This window comes from Stenella coeruleoalba (genome assembly GCF_951394435.1).
Source record: "Stenella coeruleoalba genome assembly, chromosome: 1".
Classification (NCBI taxonomy): domain Eukaryota; kingdom Metazoa; phylum Chordata; class Mammalia; order Artiodactyla; family Delphinidae; genus Stenella; species Stenella coeruleoalba.
Genome location: NC_137169.1, coordinates 42,206,562 through 42,228,954, shown reverse-complemented (window position 1 = coordinate 42,228,954; position 22,393 = coordinate 42,206,562). Strand labels below are relative to the sequence as shown.

Sequence of the window (22,393 nt, the reverse complement as noted above, 5' to 3'; positions counted from 1 at the left end):
CAAGTGGCTCACTGGTTAAATTTAGGAAAATTTGAGCATCAAAATAGTGATAGTAATGGATTATAATCTGCTGAATAAAATAGAAATCCATGAGTCTATATTAATAATAAATAAAATAAGGAAGAGGGTAGGGCTTCTTTCTCACAGTAGAAAGCCAAATGACAAATATGGATGGGAGTGGCAGAATTAGAAAATCATCATATTGTTACAGTTTTGTAAAGATTAGCTCCAGTAATAATAATTTATATAGCTAGTAAGTAGAGTTTGATGAAGAGGAGGATATTTACATGTTTTCAAAGTGTCACCACACAGCTTGTTTATTAACTGTAAGGGTAAAAACAGAAATAATTCAGTGAGGAAAGAACAGACATCATCTTGATTATGTGATCAGCTAAAATCACCAGTGAAGAGCAGATGTACACTGTACGCCTTCAGACGTGATAAACTGCAAGGAAAAGTCACACTGAGGAACAGTCTATGATCTATAAAATAACTGGCTTGTATTCTTCAAAAATGTCAATATCATTGAAAGACAATGGAAATTTTAAAATATTTTGAACTAAATAATTATGAAAACAAAACATAAAATTTGTGAGATGCAACAAAAGAAGGCCTTAGAGGAAAATTTAAATATTAAATGTTTATATTATAAAAGAACAAAAGTCTAAGAATAATAAAGCATAAAACTCCAGGCAAGACTGATTTAGGAAAAGAGAAATATCAGGAATAAGAAGAGTACCATCACTAAAGATTCTATAGATTTTAGAAGCATAATAAGAAGAAACTACTAAAAACTTTCTGCCAATAAACTTAACAACTTAGGTACAATGGACAAATTTACTGAAAAAAATTTCTAAAACATACAAAATAGAAATATTTTGTATGTTCCACATCTGTTAAAGGAGCTAAATTCATAGCCAAAAATTTTCTCGGACTTCCCTGGTAGTGCAGTGGTTGAGAGTCCACCTGCCGATGCAGGGGACATGGGTTCGTGCCCCGGTCCGGGGAGATCCCACATGCCACGGAGTGGCTGGGCCCGTGAGCCATGGCCGCTGAGCCTGTGCATCTGGAGTCTGTGCTCCGCAACGGGAGAGGCCACAACGGTGAGAGGCCCGTGTACCACCAAAAAAAAAAAAAAAATTTCTCTTGAAGAAAATTCCAGACCTTGATGACTTCATTGGTGAATTCTAGAAAAAAGTTTGAGAAGGCAATATAGCCAATTCTACACAAAAATTTTTCAGAAAGTAGAGGAGGAGGAACCATTTCCCTATTGTTTTGTGACGAGAATAAAACTGTGATACCGAAATCTAACCAGATATTACAAGATAAGAAAATTATAGAATAATATCCCTTATTAACATAGATGCAAAAATTATTTAAAATATATTGGTAAATCAAATCCAGTGGGGTTTATTCCAGGAATACAGGGTTGATTTAACATTTGAAATTCAATGTAATTCACATTAACAAAATAAAAGAGAAAACTCATGTGAACAATTTTAAAAGGTGCAGGAAAAGCATTTGGCAATATCAGCAACCCTTCATGGCAAAACAAACAGACAAACCTCTCAGGAAAAAAGGAATAGAAGGGAATTTCCTCAATCTGACTATATGCATCTACAAAAAATCTATAGCTAATTTCCTATTTAATAATGAAAAGCTGAATGTATTCTAAGATCAGAATATAAAAAGGATATCTGTTCTCAGTACTTCTGTTCATCATTATACTGGAGGTCCCATCCAATGCAATAAGATGCGAAAATAAAATAAAAGCATAAACATTGGAAAAGAAATAAAACTGATGTTTTTTACAGATCTCATGCTTGTACATGAAGAAAACCTTTTGTGGTCCTCAAAAAAATTACTAGAAGTAATAAATAAATTTATTTATAAAGGTCATAGAACACAGGTCAACTGTAGTAAAGATGGCAATTCATTACAAACTAATGTATAAACTAAATGTAACTCTTGGGACTTCCCTGGCATTCCAGTGGTTAAGACTCCACACTTCCACTGCAGGGACCATGGGTTCGATCCTTGGTCGGGAAACTAAGACCCCCATGTGGTGTGGGGTATGCTGCGTGGTGCAGCCAAGAAAGAAAAAAAAAAAGGTAATTTTCATCATGATCTCAACAAGATTTTTTTCTAGCTAAAGTTCACCTTAAAATGTATATGGACATGCAAAAGAATAAGAAAACCTAAAACAATGTTGAAAAAGAAGAATGAAATTGGAGAAATCGTACTGCTCAATTTTATAATTTACTATACAGCTAGAGTGTCATATTGGTAGAGATAGACACACAGGTCAATAAACCAGATAGAGAATGCAGAAACAGACTAACACATATATGCCCAACAGATTTTTCACAAAATTTGCACAAACAATTCAATGGAAGAGGATAGCCTTTTCAAAAATTAGTGCTGGAATAATATGACATTAATAGCCCCCCAAAATGAACTTTGATTTAAACCTCACACTTTATACAAAAATTAACTAAAAATGGATCAGAGATAGAAATATAAAATGTAAAATGGTAATAGCCAAAACAATCTTGAAAAAGAAGAACAAAGTTGGAGAACTTACTGATATCAAAACTTACTACAAAGCTATAGCAATGAAGACAGCGTGGTATTGGTATAAGGACAGATATATAGATCAATGGAATAGAACTGAGATTCCAGAAATAAATGCTCATATTTACAATCAGTTGATTTTTGACATGAGTGCTAAGACAATTTCATAGGAAAATAATACTCTTTTCAACAAATGGTGTTGGGACAACTAGGTTTATACATGCAAATAAGTGAAGTTGGATCAATACCTCATACTATATACAAAAAACTAACTCAAAATGGATCAAACACTTAAATATAATAGCTAAAACTATTAAATTCTTAGAAGAAAACAGAGGTATAAATCTTTATGACCTCAATTAAGGAATGATTATAGATATGACACCAAAGACACAAGCGACAAAAGAAAAAATTAGGTAAACTGGACTCAAGAAAATTAAAAACATTGGTTCTTCAAACAACACCATAAGAAGAAAAGACAACCCATGAAATGGGAGAAAATTTTTACAAATCATATATCTGATATAGGATATGTATCTAGAATATATAAAGAATACTTAAAACTCAACAACAAAAAGACAAATAGCCCAAATTTTAAAAATGGACAAAGCTTTGAATAGATATTTCTCTAAAGAAGATATACAAATATCCAATAAGCACATGAAAGTATTTTCAACGTCATTAGGCTTTAAGGAAATGCATATCAAAACCATGACAAGATACCACTTGATGCCCACTAGGATAACTATAATAAAAAGACAGGTTAAAAACAAGGGTTAACAAGGGTGCCACAAAATATAATCTTCATATACTACCTGTGGGGATATAAAACGGTGCAGTCACTTTGGAAAAAAGTCTGGCAATTCTTCAAAAATTAAACATAGAGTTACCATATGACACAGCATTTCCATTCCTTGGTATATACCCAAGAGAAATGAAAACATATACCTGCACAAAAACTTGTATACGAATATACATAGTGACATTATTCATAATAGTCATGAAGTGGAAACAACTCAAATGTCCTTCAACTGATAAATGGATAAACAAAATGTGATATATCCACACACAATGGAATATTATTCAGCCATGAAAAAGAATAAAATATTGATATATGCAATAACACAGATGGACCTTGAAAACATTATGCTAAATGAAAAGGCAGATACAAGAGACCTTATATTGTATGTATCTATTTATAAGAAATTCCAGAATAGGCAAATCTATAGGTACAGAAAGTATAGATTAGTGGTTGTCTAGGCCTAGGAGGATTGGAGGAAAATGGAGGGGCAGTGATTGCTAAAGGTACAGGGTTTCTTTTTGAGGTGATAAAGGTGTCCTAAACTGCTTGTGAAGATGGTTCTATAACTCTGTGAATATCTATCTAAAAACTACTGAATTAGACACTTTAAAAAGGCAAATTGTATGGTATGTGAACTATACCTCAATAAAGCTATTAAATATAAAACAAAGCAACCTAAAACTAAGAAACTTTTAGAAGAGAACTTAGAAACAAATCCTTGTGACCTAGGGTTAGACTAAGAGTTATTGGACATGACACTTAAAGTATGATTCAAAAAGGAAAAATATACAACTCAACAACAAGGAAGCAAACAACCCAATGAAAAATGGGCAGAAGGCCTAAACAGACATTTCTCCAAAGAAGAAATACAGATGGCTAATAGGAACATGAAAGATGCTCAACAGTGCTAATATTAGAGAAATGCAAATCAATTACATTGAGGTACCACCTCTCACCAGTCAGAATGGCCATCATTTAAAAGTCTACAAATAACAAATGCTGGAGAGCGTATGGAGAAAAGGGAACCTTCCTACACTGTTGGTGGGAATGTAAGTCGGTACAGCCACTATGGAGAACAGTATGGAGGTTCCTCAGAAAACTAAAAATAGAATTACCATATGATCCAGCAATCCCACTCCTGGGCATGTATCTGGGCAAAACTATGATTCAAAAAAATACATGCACCCCTATGTTCATAGCAGTACTATTCACAATAGCCAAGACATGGAAACAACCTAAATGTCCATTGACAGATGAATAGATAAAGAAAATGTGATATATATATATATATATATATATATATATATATATATATATATACACAATGGAATACTACTCAGCCATAAAAAAGAACAAAATATAAAGCCATTTACAGCAACACGGATGCAACTATAGGTTATCATACTAAGTGAAGTAGTCAGAAAGAGAAAGACAAATACCATATGATATCACTTATATGTGGAATCTAAAATATGACACAAATGAACCTATCTATGAAACAGAAACAGAATCACAGACATAGAGAACAGACTAGTGGTTACCAAGGGGGAGGGGGTTGGGGGAGGGGGGAGTGAGAGGTTGAGGTTAGCAGATGTAAGCTTTCATATGCAGAATGGATTAACAACAAGGTCCTACTGTACAGCACAGAGAACTATATTCAATATGCTATGGTAAACTGTAACAGAAAAGAATATTAAAAAAAAGTCTATATATGTATAAATGAATCAGTTTGCTGTACAGCAGATTAATACAACATTGTAACTCAACCATCTTCAATAAAAACAAAACAAAACAAAAAGGTAAAATGGATAAATTGGACTTAACCAAATTAAAACTTATGCTGTTTTTCATTTTGAGAGGATGAAAACACAAGTCATCAAATGGGAGAAAATATTAGTAATAACATATCTGACAAAAAGACTTGTATCCAGAATATACTCTCTAACTTAAACAGAAAGGTAATCCAGTTAGAAAATGCACAAGAGACTTGAAGAGACTCTTCACCAAAGAAGATATATGGATGGCAGAAAATTAAAAATATGAAAAGCTGTTCAACATCACTACCCGTTAAAGAAATGCAAATTAAGATCACTAAACACATTTAAATGGCTAAACTTTAAAATGCTGCTAAGTACCAAATGATAAAGAGGATGCAAAAACATGATTATCTTATACGTTACTGGTGGATATGTAATATGGTACAATCTGGAAATCAATCTGGAAATTTCTTTAAAAATTAAACATATTTACCACATGATCCAGGAACTGCATTTCTGGGCATTTATTTTAGAGAAACTAAAACTAATGTTTTCCAAAAAGCCTATACACAAACGATCATGGCATCCTTATTTTGTAATAGCTCCTAAATGGAAACAACCCAAATACTCCTCAATGGATAAATGGTTAAACAAACTGTGATATTGCCACACAATGTTACACTACTAGCAATAAAAAAGGAAAAAACTATTGATACATGCAATGATATGGAGGGATCTTACGGGCATTATGCTAAGTGAAAAAAGGCCAAGCTCAAAAGGCCATATGCTATAAGATTCCATTTATATAACATTCTAGAAATGAAGAAATTACAGTGATGGAGAAAAGATCAGTGGTTGCCAGAGGTTAGGGAAAGGGAGTGGGGGAGTGACTATAAAGGGTAGTATGAGGGAGTTCCTTTATGGTGATGGAACAATTCTTCTGTATGTTGATTGTCGTGGTGGTTATACAAACCTATACATATGATAAAATGTCATAGAATTATATATAAAAACAACAAAAAGTGAGTACATGCATAAACTGGTAATCTTTGAGTTAGGTCTGTAGCCTAAATTTCCTGGTTCTGATAATGTATACTTATAATAAAGTATACTTTTCATAAAGTATACTTATATAAGATGTCATTGGGGGAAGTGGGTGATGGGTATACAGGACAGTTTGGTAATTTCTCTGCAACTTTTTGGTCTATAATTCAGAATAAGATAAGATAAATATATTGTATTTATATTTACTAACAACAAACAGTTGGGAAATAAAATTTTTAAATCAATACTATTTACCATAGCATAAAAATAACTATAAATAAAACTAAAACAAATGTGAAGGACTTCTACACTGAAAAGCACGAACTAAAATAAAAGAACACCTCAACAAATTAAATTAATACATTTAAATTAAAGAAGTCAATAAAAGTAGAGTGGGACTTTCCTGGGGCACAGTGGTTAAGAATCTGCCTGCCAATGCAGGGGACACGGGTTTGATCCCTTGTCCGGGAAGATCCCACATGCTGTGGAGCAACTAAGCCTGTGTGCCACAACTACTGAGCCTGCGCTCTACAGCCTGCGAGCTGCAACTACTGAGTCCACGTGCCACAACTACTGAAGCCCGTGTGCTCTAGAGGCCACATGCCACAACTACTGAGCCCACACGCCTAGAGCCCGTGTTCCACAACAAGAGAAGCCCATGCACTGCAATGAAGCATAGTCCCCGCTCGCTACAACTAGAGAAAGCCCGTGCGCAGCAACGAAGACCCAATGCAGCCAAAAAAAACTTTGACAGTTTGGCAACAGAATTAAACACCTCTTACCATTTGATCCAGCAATCATGCTGTTGGTAGTTACCCAAATGAGTTGAAAATATATGTCCACACAAAAACTTGCTCATGAATGTTTATAGCAGCTTTACTCATAATTGCCAAAACTTGAAAGCAACCAAGATGTCCTTCAGTAACTGAGTGGATAAATAAATTGAAGTAGATCCATACAATGGAATATTATTCAGCACCAAAAAGAAATGTGCTATCAAGCCGTAAAAAGACAGAGAGAACTTTAAATGCATATTAATAAGAGAAAGAAATCCAAAAAGGCTACATACTGTATGATTCCAACTATATGACATTCTGGAAAAGGCAAAACTATGGAAACAGCTGAACAATCACTGGCTGGAGGGAAGGATGAACAGGGATGGAACAAGAAGATTTTTAGGGTAGTAAAACTATTGTGTCTGATACTATGATGGTACATACATCTCTGTTTCTCTGTCTTTCTGTCTCTTTGTTCCTGTTTATCTCTGTGTGCATGTGTGTGTGTGCCTGTCTGTCTGTCTGTCTGTCTGTCTCTCTCTCTCTATATATAGATATGTCAAAACCCATAGAATGTAGGATTCAAGAGTGAATACTAATGTAAACAATGGACTTTAGGTGATGTTGTGTCAGTGTAGGTTCATTAGTTGTAACAAATGTACCACTCTGGTGCACGATGTTGATAGTGGAGGAGGCTGCACTTGTATGGGGGCAAGGAGTATATGAGAACTCTATTTTTTTCTCAATTTTGTTGTGAACCTAAAACTTCTTGAAAAAATTAAGTCTATTAAGAAAAAACTACAGTGAGATACTATTACACATCCATCAGATTGTTAAAAATTTAGGAGCTTAAAAACATCAGTATTTGTTGATATGGAGCAATCCTAGCAATTATGCATGCCTGAGGGGAATGTATATTGACAAAACTACTTTGGAAAATAATTTGAAGTTATCTAATAATATTAAACATGCACAAACCCCATGAGTCAGTGATTCTACTGTTAGGTACATTCCCTGTGGAAATTTCCTTTAAAAAAAACCAACTGAAAACAACTCAAATGTCCATAACATAAAATTTGATATATTAATACAATGGAATATGATATAACAATAAAAAATGACGAATGATGGGTATATGCACCAACCTGGATGAGTCTCAGAAATGTAATAGAAAAAGGGAAGACTGTATTAGATGTGGAGTCCAAAACATATAAAATTTAATAATGCATTGATTAGCTATATCATAGTTTTAAATTTCTACTGGTGTCTCCCTTGTTTTACATTGTCCATACAACTATTTTGATGCCATATAACAGAAAGTTAATTATGTGTCTGCCTTTCCCACTTGTACTACACTAGCACTTTTAAGGTAGGGTTTGTATCTTACTATCCTCAATAGGTAGGGCCCAGAGCTCAGAATGTAATGAAGCCTTAATAAAGCCTTATTAATTTCAATTAGCATTTTGTATTTAATTTCAATTAGTTGGTTTGGTTAGGTTATTTGGTTATCTGAGTATCCTCTTATCTCCAAATCTCTTTCTTCTGATAGGCTTGGCAATTTTTGCTTTGTTTTTTTATGCCATTTATCTTCATCCCTGTAACAATTCCAATATGGGGAATACAGGTTCTCAGGCTAGAGATACAGAGAAGGAACTGTAGAAGGAGACATTTTCATTTAATCTTTCAGTTTCCTGTAATATAAACTCTAACTAGTTTGGGTAATTTAAATTTAGCTCCTTGTTATTGTACCTCAAATTTAAAAATAATAGTGGATAGTTTAAATAATTTAAAGACAACAACGCTAATGACATGGTGTCAAAAGAAATTATTTGAAAACATTGCTATAAAATATTACACACTACCTGTAATTGGAAATTTCCAGTATGAAAATTTTGAGAAATAAAAACACACTGAGATTTAATCTTTGCCTTTGATGGTCTTTGTCTGCATCTCTCATCAATTGTTTTAAACTTGTAATCTTGAAATATTTCTCTGAAAAATATTTTATAGAGAATATTATTAAACATGAATTATAAAACAAAATTATTCTGTTTCCAACAGTTCTACATAAACGTTTCAAAATCAGAATATATTATATATTTATTTTTAAAAGCACAAATCAACTTATATATTCCCTTTTCATATGTTACTGACTTCATTACACCTATTTTGTCCATAGAACATAAATTAAGCTACTTCTTCGCAGGGTTAATATTTCCAGTTTGAAGATTAACCATCAGTTTTTGATAACCTTCTCTCTGGTTGTGAGATAATTAATCGATTTAATGTCAATTAGTCTTTTCATAGATTTGCCTTTAATGGCAAAGGAAATTAAATGAAATGGAACTCAGTGGCCAATTTTATATTTAATAATGTCTCTGGCAAAAGTAAGTAGAAGGAAACTGAATTGAAACTAATGACTTACAAGGGAAGAGTACCTGTGATCTTTATGCATGCAGTCACAAGAAATTTTGAGAGAAGGTTAGAAATAATGAAGCAGCAAGTAAACTGATCAAAGCGGATCAAAGATAGTTAAGTATAAAGGAATGTAGTTTCTAATAGTAATTCTAAACTTAACAATTTAAAAAATAATGCTGATTGCCTTTTCTTCTTTCCGAGGTACTAGAAATTTTCCAAATTAATTCAAGAGATCATATTATGTTACTTATTGCAGTATTAACAATTAAAATTCATTCATTTATTGAATTCAGTTGACTTAACAAATATTTACCGAGTACTTACTATGCGCCATGCATTAAACTGGATGTTGTATATACAGTGGCAGGGGAAAAAAAGCACAGCCACTATACTCATGGAACTGTCACTGCTCTCATGGAGCTTAAACACTAGCAAGGAAGACAGGTATTAATAAAACAATCACAAGAAAATGAAAAATTACAACTGTGGAAAGTGTTATCAAGGAAAGCTACCTGCTACTCTGTGAGTATATAAGAAAGGGAATTAACTTGGTTAGAGAGGTCAGGGAAGGCTTTTCTGAGGATGAGATGATTGAATTAGGCATCTGAAGAAATGGGAGTAGTTATTAGATAGAGTGTAGTGGAGGAGGGGAGTTGTAGGAGTAAGAATATTCTAGTCAGAGAGAATATCAAGTGCAAAGACCTAGTGGCCAGATTAGGACAGTGTAGCAGAAGCACAGAAAGCAAGAGGGAAAGGTGGAGATGAAACTGGAGAGTATGCATGGGCAGACATGCAGGGCCTTAAAAGTCATGTGACTTTGTCTTCATCCTAAAAGCAATAGCAAGTCCTTTATAATGTAGTGGGAATGGGGTGGAAGGGTGGGGTGACTTGATCAGATCTGCATTTGGAAAATATCTGGCTGAAGTGCGAAGGAGAGATTAAATGAGGAGTATAGTGAAGATAAAGGGTCAGTTATAACTCTGTAGGACTATGTGGGGGATAATGATAAGTTGGATAGGGTAGTGTCAACGATAATGGAGAGAAATGGATAGATTTGGGCAATTAATGAAGTAAAATAAATAGAACTCGGTGATGGTTCGAATTTAGTAGGGGTGGGAAAGACAGAGGGAGATATCAAGCATGTCTACCATCTTTCAAGGGAAAAAAACCAAAACAAAACAATCCTTCCTTGACCTCACAATTTCTTCCAGTTTCTGCCCCTTTCAGCAACTCCCCAACATCAAAAAAAAAAAAAAAAAAAAAAAAGCTTCTTAAAAGGATGTATATACTTGTCTGAATTTTCTCTTGTACTTTACACAAAAGTCAGCTTCTGAACACATCACTCCACCAAAACTGTTCAAGGCTACCAATAACTTCCATGTCGCTATTCCAAAACTTATTTCTCTATCCACATCTTTTTCAACCTTTTTTTTTTTTTTTTTTGCGGTACGCGAGCCTCTCACCGTTGTGGACTCTCCCATTGCGGAGCACAGGCTCCGGACGCGCAGGCTCAGCGGCCATGGCTCACGGGCCCAGCCGCTCCGCGGCACGTGGGATCTTTCCGGACCGGGGCACGAACCCGTGTCCCCTGCATCGGCAGGCGGACTCTCAACCACTGCGCCACCAGGGAAGCCCAAACATTTTCTAATTTTGACTTGCTTAACACCACACATCTTTCTGCTTTTCCTTTTCAGATGTTGTAGATTCTTCCTACTCTTTTTCTATATGTCTAATATTGGTGAGCTGAAGACCAGTCCTATGTTCTTCTCTTTAAACAATCACTCCCTGGTTAGTCTCATCCAGTTGTATGACTTTTTTTTTTAATTGGAGTATAACTGCCTTACAATGTTGTGTTAGTTTCTGCTGTACAATGAAGTGAATCAGCTATATGTATACATATATCCCTTCCCTCTTGGACCTCCCTCCCACCACCATCCTACCCATCTAGGTCATCACAGAACACCGAGCTGAGCTTCCTGTGCTTTACAGCAGGTTCCCATTAGCTATCTATTTTACACATGGTAGTGTATCTATGTCAATCCTAATCTGCCAGTTCATCCCACACTCCCCTTCCCCCCATGTCCACCCATCGGTTCTTGTGCCTGCATCTCTATTCTTGACCACAAATAGGTTCATCTGTACCATTTTTCTAGATTCTACATATATTAGTTAATATACAATGTTTGTTTTTCTCTTTCTGACCCACTTCACTCTGTGACAGACTCTAGGTCCATCCACACCTCTACAAATGACCCAATTTCGTTCCTTTTTATGTATGACTGAGTAATATTACATTGTATATATGTACCACGTCTTCTTTATCTATTCATCTGTCGATGGACATTTAGGTTATTTCCATCTCCTGGCTATTGTAAATAGTGCTCCAATGAACATGTGTCCTTTTGAATTATGGTTTACTCAGGGTATGTCCCAGTAGTGGGATTGCTGGGTCATATGGTAGTTCTATTTTTAGTTTTTAACGGAACCATCATACTGTTCTCCACAGTGGCTGTATCAATTTACATTCCCACCAACAGTACAAGAGGGTTCCCTTTTCCCCACACCCTCTCCAGCATTTATTGTTTGTAGATTTTTTGATGATGGTTATTCTGACCAGTGTGAGGTGATACCTCATTGTAGTTTTGATTTGCATTTCTCTAATAATTAGTGATGTTGAGCATCTTTTCATGTGCCTCTTGGCCATCTGTATGTCTTCTTTGGAGAGATGTCTATTTAGGTCTTCTGCCCATTTTTGATTGGGTTGTTTGTTTTTTTGATATTGAGCTGCATGAGCTGTTTGTATATTTTGGAGATTAATCCTTTGCCCATTGCTTCATTTACAAATATTTTCTCCCACTCTGAGGGTTGTCTTTTCGTCTCGTTTATGGTTTCCTTTGCTTTTAAGTTTAATTAAGTCACATTTGTTTATTTTTGTTTTTATTTTCATTACTCTAGGAGGTGGGTCAAAAAAGATCTTGCTGTGATTTTTGTCAAAGAGTGTTTTTCTTATGTTTCCCTCTAATAGTTTTAAAGTGTCCAATCTTACATTTAGGTGTTTAATCAATTTTGAGTTTATTTTTGTGTATGGTGTCAGGGAGTGTTATAATTTCATTCTTTTACATGTGGCTGTCCAGTTTTCCCAGCACCATTTATTGAAGAGACTGTCTTTTCTCCATTGTATACTCTTATCTCTTTTGTCATAGATTAGGTGACCACAGGTGCGTGGGTTATTCTCTGGGCTTCTTATCCTGTACATTTGATCTCTATTTCTGTTTTCGTGCCAGTACCATACTGTTTTGATTACTGTAGCTCTGTAGTATAATTTGAAGTTAGGTAGCCTGATTCCTCCAGCTCCACTTTTCTTTCTCAAGATTTCTTTGCCTATTTGGGGTCTTTTGTGTTTCCATACAAACTGTAATTTTTTTTGTTCTAATTCTGTGAAGAATGCCATTGGTAATTTGATAGGGATTGCATTGAATCTGTAGATTCCTTTGGGTAGTATAGTCATTTTCAAAATATTGATTCTTCCAATCCAAGAACATGGTATATTTCTCCATCTGTTTATGTCATCTTTGATTTCTTTTATCAGTGTTTTATAGTTTTCTGTGTACAGGTCTTTTGCCTCCTTAGGTAGGTTTATCCCTAGGTATTTTATTGTTTTTATTGTGATGGTAAATGGGATTGTTTCCTTAAATTCTCTTTGTGATATTTTGTTGTTAGTGTAGAGGAATGGAAGAGATTCCTGTGCATTAATTTTGTATGCTGCTACTTTATCAAATTCATTGATTAGCTCTAGCAGCTTTCTGGTGGCATCTTTAGGATATTCTATGTATGGTATCATGTCATTTGCAAACAATGACAGTTTAACTTCTTTTTTTCCAATTTGTAGTCCTTTTATTTCTTTTTTGATTGCCATGTCTAAGACTTCCAAAACTATGTTGAATAAGAGTGGCGAGAGTGGACATCCTTGTCTTGTTCCTGATCTTCGAGGAAATGCTTTCAGTTTTTCACCATTGAGAATGATGTTTGCTGTGGGTTTGTCATATACAGCCTTTATTACTTTGAGATAGGTTCCCTCTATGTCAACTTTCTGGAGAGTTTTTATCATAAATCGGTGTTGAATTTTGTCAAAAGCTTTTTCTACATCTATTGAGATGATCATATGGTTTTTATTCTTTAATTTGTTAATATGGTGTATCATATTGGTTGATTTGCATATATTGAAGAATCCTTGCATCCCTGGGATAAATCCCACTTGAGAATGGTGTATGATCCTTTGAATGTGTTGTTGGATTCTGTTTGCTAATATTTTGTTGAGGAATTTTGCATCTATATTCATCAGTGATATTGGCCTGTAATTTTCTTTCTTTGTGATATTTTTAGTTTTGGTATTAGGGTGATGGTGGCCTCGTAGAATGAGCTTGGGAGTGCTCCTCGTTCTGCAATTTTTTGGAAGAGTTTGAGAAGGATAGGTGTTAGCTCTTCTCTAAATGTTTGATAGAATTCACCTGTGAAGCCATCTGGTCCTGCACTTTTGTTTGTTGGAAGATCTTTAATTACAGTTTCAATTTCATTACTTGTGATTGGTCTGTTTATATTTTCTAATTCTTCCTGGTTCAGTCTTGGGAAGTTGTACCTTTCCAAGAATTTGTCCATTTCTTTCAGGTTGTCCATTTTATTGGCATACAGTTGCTTGCAGTAGTCTCTTATGATCCTTTGTATTTCTGTGGTGTCAGTTGTAATTTCTCCTTTTTCATTTGTAATTTTATTGAGTCCTCTCCCTTTTTTTTTTTGATGAGTCTGGCTAAAGATTTATCAATTTTGTTTATCTTCTCAAATAACCAGCTTTTAGTTTTGTTGATCTTTGCTACTGTTTTCTTTGTTAGTATGTCATTTATTTCTGCTCTGATCTTTATGATTTCTTTCCTTCTACTGACTTTGGTTTTGTTTGTCTGTTTGTTTGTTCTTTTTTCTCTAGTTGCTATAGGTGTAAGGTTAGATTATTTATTTGAGATTTTTCTTGTTTCTTGAGGTGAGATTGAATTGCTATAGACTTCCTCTTAGAACTGCTTTTTGTCATTGTCATCTGTTTCTATGTATTTTTTTATTTCCTCTTTGATTTCTTCAGTGATCTCTTGCTTATTTAGCAGTTCACTGATTAGCCTCCATGTATTTGTGTTTTTACAGTATTTTTCCCTGTAATTGATTTCTAATCTCATAGCATTGTGGTCAGAAAAGATGCTTGATATGATTTCAATTTTCTTAAATTTACTGAGGCTTGATTTGTGACCTTGGAAAATGTGATCTATCTGGAGAATGTTCCATGTGCACTTGAGACAAATGTGTATTCTGCCACTTTCGTGTGGAATGTCCTATAAATTTCAATTAAATCTATCTGGTCTATTGTGTCATTTAAAACTTGTATTTCCTTATTTTCCGTCTGGATGATCTGTCTTTTGGTTTAAGTGGGGTGTTAAAGTCCCACACTATTGTTGTGTTACTGTCAGTTTCCCCTTTTATGGCTGTTAGCATTTGCCTTATGTATTGAGGTGCTCCTATGTTGGGTGCATAAATATTTATAATTGTTATATCTTCTTCTTGGATTGATCCCTTTATCATTATGTAGTGTCCTTCCTTATTGCTTGTAACAGTCTTTATTTTAAAGTCTATTTTATCTTATATGAATATTGCTACTCCAGCTTTCTTGTGATTTCCTTTTGCATGGAATATCTTTTTCCATGCCATCACTTTCAGTCTGTATGTGTCCCTAGGTGTGAAGTGAGTCTCTTGTAGACAGCATATAAATGGGTCTTGTTTTTGTATCCATGCAGCCAGTCTGTATCTTTTGGTTGTAGCATTTAATCCATTCACATTTAAGGTAATTATTGATACGTATGTTCCTATGACCATTTTCTTAATTGTTTTGGGTTTGTTTTTGTAGTTCCTTTTCTTCTCTTGTGTTTCCCACTTAGAGAAGTTCCTTTAGCATTTGTTATAAAGCTGGTTTGGTGGTGCTGAGCTCTCTTAGCTTTTGCTTGTCTAAAAAGGTTTTAATTTCTCCATCGAATCTGAATGAGATCCTTGTTGGGTAGAGTAATCTTGGTTGTAGGTTATTCCCTTTCATCACTTTAAATATATCGTGCCACTCCCTTCTGGCTTGTAGAGTTTCTGCTGAGAAATCAGCTGTTAACCTTTTGGGAGTTCCCTTGTATGTTATTTGTCATTTTTCCCTTGTTGCTTTTAATAATTTTTCTTTGTCTTTAATATTTGTTAATTTGATTACTATGTGTCTTGGCATGTTTCTCCTTGGGTATATCCTGCCTGGGACTCTCTGCACTTCCTGGGCTTGAGTGGCTAATTCCTTTTCCATGTTAGGGAAGTTTTTGAGTATAGTCTCTTCAAATGTTTTCTCAGACCTTTCTCTTTCTATTCTTCTTCTGGGACCCCTATAATTCGAATGTTGGTGCATTTAGTGTTGTCCCAGTGGTCTCTAAGATTGTCTTCAATTCTTTTCATTCTTTTTTCTTTATTCACTCCTTGGCAGTTATTTCCACCATTCTATTTTCCAGCTCACTTATTCGTTCTTCTGCCTCGGTTATTCTGCTATTGGTTCCACTAGTGTATTTTTCATTTTAGTTATTGTGTTGTTCATCACTGTTTGTTCTTTAGTTCTTCTAGGTTTTTGTTAAACATTTCTTGTATTTTCTTGATCTTTGCCTCCATTCTATTTCCAACATTTTGGATCATCTTTATTATCATTACTCTGAATTCTTTTTCAGGTAGGTGCCTATTTCCTCTTCATTTGTTTGGCCTTTTAGGTTTTTACCTTGCTCCTCCATATGTAATACTTTTTTTTGTCTTATCATTTTTTTTTGATGTGTGGGACTGTGCTCCTGTCTTACTGGTTGTTTGGTCTGACGCTTCCAACATTGGAGTTTGCAGACAGTTGGGTAGAGCTGGGTCTTGGCGGTGAGATGAGGACCCCTGGGAGACCTCACTCTGATTAATATTCCCTGGGGTCTGAGGTTTTCTGTTAGTCCAGTGGTTCAGACTTGGTGCTCCCACCACAGGAGCTCAGACCCGACCCCCCCAGCCCATGAACCAAGATCCTGGAAGCCACATGGCATGGCAAAAAAAAAAAAAAAAAAGAGAGAAGAACAATAAGAAGGAATAAAAATTAAAAAAATTTAGAACACTAACAGATATATTAGAAAAAATAAAAATATAAATGAAACAACAACTGAAAGGTAAAACGGAACCACACTAGTAGGGAAAAAAAAAAAAAGGGCCAGAAAAGACCTTGGCTGTGTGTGGCGAGGCTTAAGCAGGGGCAGGGTTTAGGCAGTGGGTGGTGTCTGGGCTCAGTACGCACATGGCTGGAAAAGGCCCTGGTGGGAATGGGGGGCGGGGCTCAGCATGGCTGGAGGGGGCTCAGATTGCCTCTGACCTCAGAGTGTGGAGGATCATGCCCGGGACCCCAGCAGGCTTGCAGGGTCCCGAGTGGTGGCAGGGAACACTAGTCCCATTCCCCCGATCTTCACATCCCCTAGGGTCCCTCCCTGTTCACCTCTACTATTCCCCCTTCTCTTGTTCCCACGTCCCCAGGACCCATGTGGATGGAGGGTCCTCAGAAGGTGGAGGACCAGACCTGAGGCCCCAGCATGCTCCCCGGGGCCTGAGTGGGCAGGGGAAACGCTGGCCGCATTCCCCTCTGATCCTCCAAACCCCTGAGGGTCTCTCCCTGTCCCTGTTAATCTCCTTGTGGTGAATGGGTCTCTCCAGGCATGGGAACCCCTTCCCTCTCCCAGTCACCCCTCAGGGGTGCCAGTACCATCTCACCTCCACTTCTCTTCCTCCCTTGCTCCTTCCAATGTCCTACCTAGTCACTTGGGGGTTCCTCCCATCCCCTTGGGTGTCAAGGCCACCCACCAGCATCTGGCAGCTGCCCTAGTTGTGAGGAGATGCAAACTCCATGTCCTCCTACTCCACCATCTTGACTCCATGCCCCCCAGTTGTATGATTTTATATACCCTCTATACATTGATAACCTAAATCTTCAGCCCTGATTTCTCCCCTGAAATTCACACATGTATATCTGACTGTCTAACATTTTTACTTGGATGTTTCATAGGCTTTCAAACTTACATCCAAAATACAACTCCTAGTTTACCACCACTCCCTCAACTTGTTTCCCTCCCAATCACCTCCTCATCTCAGTAAATGGCATGATTAACTACTCAGTTGCTCATGATAAAAATGTAGGTATTAGCATTAACTCTGCCATTTCACTTATCTTTCCTTACCTCATCCAATCCATCAATAAGACCTGCTAACTTTACCTGCAAAACTACCCCAAGTCCAGCCCCTTCTCTTCATCTCCTCTACTTCCATATTAGTCTAAGACACAATCATCCTTAACATGGACTGTGCAGTAGCATCCTAACTTGCCTCTCCGCTTTTACTCTTGTTCCATTAACATACAGGATTCATAGACACATAAGAAAAATCTTTTAAAAATATGAATCAGGGCTTCCCTGGTGGCGCAGTGGTTGAGAGTCCGCCTGCCGATGCAGGGGACACGGGTTCGTGCCCCGGTCCGGGAAGATCCCACATGCCGCGGAGCGGCTGGGCCCGTGAGCCATGGCTGCTGAGCCTGCGCGTCCGGAGCCTGTGCTCCGCAACGGGAGAGGCCACAACAGGGAGAGGCCCGCGTACCGCAAAAAAAAAAAAAAAAAAAAAAAAAATGAATCAGAACTCTCCTACATTGCTGACGGGAACGTACATTCATCTTGGAAAACTGTTTAGCAGTTTCTTTTAAAGCTAATCATACTATCCACCAATTCTACTCTTACCCAAGGGGAGTGAAAGCACATGTACAAAAAGATTAGAATGTTCACAGCAGCCTTATTTCCTAAGGGCTAGATGTTGGAAATGACCTAAATGTCCATTAACAGAAAAATGGATAAACAAACTGAGGTAAATTCATACAATGTAATACTACTCATTAATCAAAAGAATGAACAGATAAATGCAACAGCATAAATGAATCTCAAAAATATTACATTAAGTGAAAAAAGCAGACATAAAAAGTCCATTTATATGAAGTTCAAGAATAGGCCAAATTAATCTATGGTGATAAAAATCAGAATAATGACTGCCTCTGGGTAGGAGGTGGGGAGAAATTCCTGGAAAGCAGGATGAGGGATCCTTACAGGATGATGGAAAATTTCTATATCTTGACTGGGGTTGTGATTACATGGGAATATATTTGTTGAAATTCAACATCATATATTTAAAATCTGTATCTCAAATTTTTAAGTGTTATTAAAATGTAAATCATCTATAGGTGGCATTGTAGTCTTCAAAATGGGAATAATATTACTTCAACTTCATGGGGCAGTTATGAGGTCTAAATGAGATAACTACATATAAAGCACTTAGAACAGTATGCAGTAAACCCTTGATTTTAGCTATTATTATGATGATAATATCCTTCCCTTGCTTAAAACCTTCTGATGGCAGAAATAATAAAATGTAAATTCCATGTTTTAGCCTACAAATTCCTGTGTGATTTGACCCTTATCTCCCTCTTTAATCTCATCATTATTTCCGTCTCACTTCAGTCTACTCACACTGACTTTCTGTTTACTGAACAATACCAAGATCATTCCTACTTGGAGTTTCTGTACTTGCTATCACATTAGCTTAGAAAAAAGCTCTTCCACAGGGTCGTCACATGTCTGGCTTCTTTTTTTAATCTAAGTCTCAGATTAAATACTACCCACTTGAAGAGACATTCCCTGACCACTTTATTTGTTAATTATCTGTCTCCTCCCAGTGGCACTGCAAGTCTGTGAAAGAATGAATTAGTGAATAATTTCTGGTTTTCTGACTTGTGCAAGTGGATAGATAGTATGTATTCATTTGCTGAAATAGGGAATACTGGAGGAGTGTGTGGGAAGATCGTATTACAATTTAAATTTTTTAACATGAGCCAAAGCAAATACTGAACCAATTAAATAATAAAAAAACACCAAATTTTAGGGTTGAAAGGAACTGAGGTATCAAGTATCTTTTTTCCATCTCCGGCAAAAGACTACATTTAGACCATACCAGAGATTCTGTCAGCTCTCTTCTTAAATATCTCCTAAAGAAAGTCTTTTTCTCTCAGTGATGTTTTTAACCTCTAAATTAGTAGTCAAAATTTTAAAAGTTTTCTAGCCTTCTATTATAATACAAACCCATGTCTTCTACAGAATAAAATAGATCTCGTTATTCCTTAAAATTTTAATGCATGAAGATTGCTATTATACTGCTCAGACTATTATACTACTAGGACTTCTCTTTTCAGGCTACTCTAAACATGTAAAGTTTTCTCTCCCCAATCAAATTACAGAATCAATATCATTATAGTTATTTAAATTTAATACCATTTGAGAAAATCTTTCACTGAATTTTTAAAAGAAAAAAAGTCAAATATTCTAATAAATCTTACCTTCGTTTGCAAATCAGGAACCACAAAGCTGATGCCAAAGCAAAGAAACCAATTCCCAAAATAACAGCACCAGCAGCCAGAAAATAGGTTAAGTGGTTAGAAAAACCTATACAAATAAATTATAAAAGATTATTTCAGGCATATACCTTCATTCTCTATGTAAAATTAAATGACATAATAGCTTAACACATAATGTAGTGTTAATAACACATAATGTGTGTTAATACACAGTAACACCCATAAAAACACACATAATGTGCATTAATAACACATAATGTAGTGTTTAAGACATTAATGAGGAGGTTGGGAGACCTGACTTCTGGTCCTTTGCAATTCTAATAAATTTCAAGATCCTGAGTTTGAGAATTACTTGGGGCCTTATCCTCATTAGGGCCCAGGGCACATTTCTTTGACCCTACCAAAATTTGAGACCTAGGTTTTGCTTGTTTTTATACAGCTGTCACCTCCTTTCTTCTTATCTAGTTGTCTCCCTTTCCAGACCAGCTGTGAATTTTTATGCTACTTTTCCAGTATCATTCTTTGCAGTCCTTCAACATAAGAGGATTTCCATTTTATGATTTTTATTATCAATCACTACAAGGAGGTAGGTGAGGGTTGTAAAGAACAAATACGAGGAATTTTTAAAGACCTTAGAAATCTTTAAACATTTTATCTCTACTTTTTCTCAGGAACAGTAAAAGATCATAGCCAAAAGCTAAATAAAAACAATGTAAATAATGATATATCACAGGTTTATAACTGGAAAAGCCTACAGGAATTATATGGTATAACTCCTTCATTTTCCAGATGATAAAACTGAGGCCCAGGTGAAAGCAGTAAGTGAAGTAAGGTCATGCAGCAAATTAAGGGCAGTCCTCTGTTTTTTTCTATTATCGTATCCCTGCTACCAAACATCTTAATACTGGTATGTATTAAAAAGAATTAAGAATAAAGAAAGCATGAGATATTTATAGTTAGGCTGGTCAAGTATTCATTAAGATTCTGAAATCTGCTACCTAAGCATAAAGCAAGCTGTAGAAAGCTTTCACAGAAGGCTGTATAGAATTTGAAGGGCCTTAAGACAACTTAGGAGTATATTATTTTGGGAAAAAGTGGTTTAAAAGTATAAATCTAATAGAAGATCTTTATGTGTGAACATATTGTAAGTTCCAGTAAGGGTATGAGGTGATAAAGACTTTGTTGTTCCCATACTTTTGTTGTTTTCTAAGTAATTTCCAACTTTCTAGACAGTGCTTCTCAAATCTTAGTTTTCTTTGGGTTCAGAAATATCTACATTTGGAAATTAATTAATGGTACAAAAAAGTTACATAAGGCTATTTATCAAAGTGAAACAATATGAAAAAACACCTCCAATTTTCATTTTTATATATGAAAAAATATAGATATTATGGACCAGATAATCTGTTGTGAGGGGCTGTCCTGTGCATTGTGCCAAAGGTATCTCCAGGCATTACCAAATGCATTCTGATGGGCAGAACTGCCCTCAGTTGAGGTTCACAGGCATAGTGGTATAAGGAAATATCAGATAGGATTAAATGATAAAAGCAAGATAGATAAAACATATATTTTTTAAAAATTTAAAGATATAGTTGTGCTCAAATATAAGATATATATTTCTATGGACGAAAGTAGAAAAGCAACACACAGAAATAAGTAGGAGCTAAAACCACAAGCATGCTAGGCACCGAGATCTGGAAGCAGGAATTAACTAGAAGCAGAGAATATCAGTGAGAGAATTCCCAGACCAAGCCATCCTCTGGCGTGGTAAATGACCAACTCAAAAGAGGACCAAGGAGGAATCTTGGAAATTATAAATTAAAAAATTTTAAGATGGAGTACATGCTTCTTTAAATACAAAGAATTAATGAAATGAAAGATAATACTGAGAGATTCACCCAATTACATAAAAAAGTGAAAAATATGATAAATTATGAGACTTGGAAAAGATTAAGAGCATATAGCATAAAACTAATAGGGGTCCCAAAAGAGAGAATAGAGAAGTAGCAGAGAAGCAATATTAAGAGATACAGCCTAAAAAGGTTTTTTCTTTTCCTTTTTTAAAATTAATTAATTTATTTTTGGCTGCGTTGGGTCTTCATTGCTGCATGCGGGCTTTCTCTAGTTGCGGTGAGTGGGGGCTACTCTTTGTTGCGGTGCACGGGCTTATTGCAGTGGCTTCTCTTGTTGCGAAACACGGGTTCTAGGCATGCAGGCTTCAGTAGTTGTAGCACGCAGGCTCAGTAGTTGTGGCGCATGGGCTTAGTTGCTCTGCAGCATGTGGGATCTTCCCGGACCAGAGATTGAACCCATGTCCCCTGCATTGACAGGTGGATTCTTAACCACTGCACCACCAGGGAAGCCCAGAAGGTTTTTTCTTTAAAAAACTTTTTTTCAATTTACACATACTAAAATTCACTTGTGTGTGTGTGTGTGTGTGTGTGTGTGTGTGTGCAGTTCTGTAAGTTTTGACAAATATAAAAAGTATTTAATCACCACCACAACCAAG

The 22,393-nt window shown here is 35.8% G+C and overlaps 1 protein-coding gene across 1 annotated transcript in view; it reads right to left on the bottom strand.

Annotated features, from left to right (window-relative positions):
- Positions 1-22,393, bottom strand: part of LOC307184616 (uncharacterized protein C1orf185 homolog) — a gene marked incomplete at its 5' end in the record, with an annotated part of 72,168 nt that overhangs the window by 4,885 nt on the left and 44,890 nt on the right. Inside the window, 2 exons of the mRNA XM_079918232.1 lie at positions 8,816-8,945; positions 19,867-19,972. Coding sequence (XP_079774358.1) covers positions 8,816-8,945; positions 19,867-19,972 — 236 coding nt within the window. The remainder of the gene's footprint in view (positions 1-8,815; positions 8,946-19,866; positions 19,973-22,393) is intronic.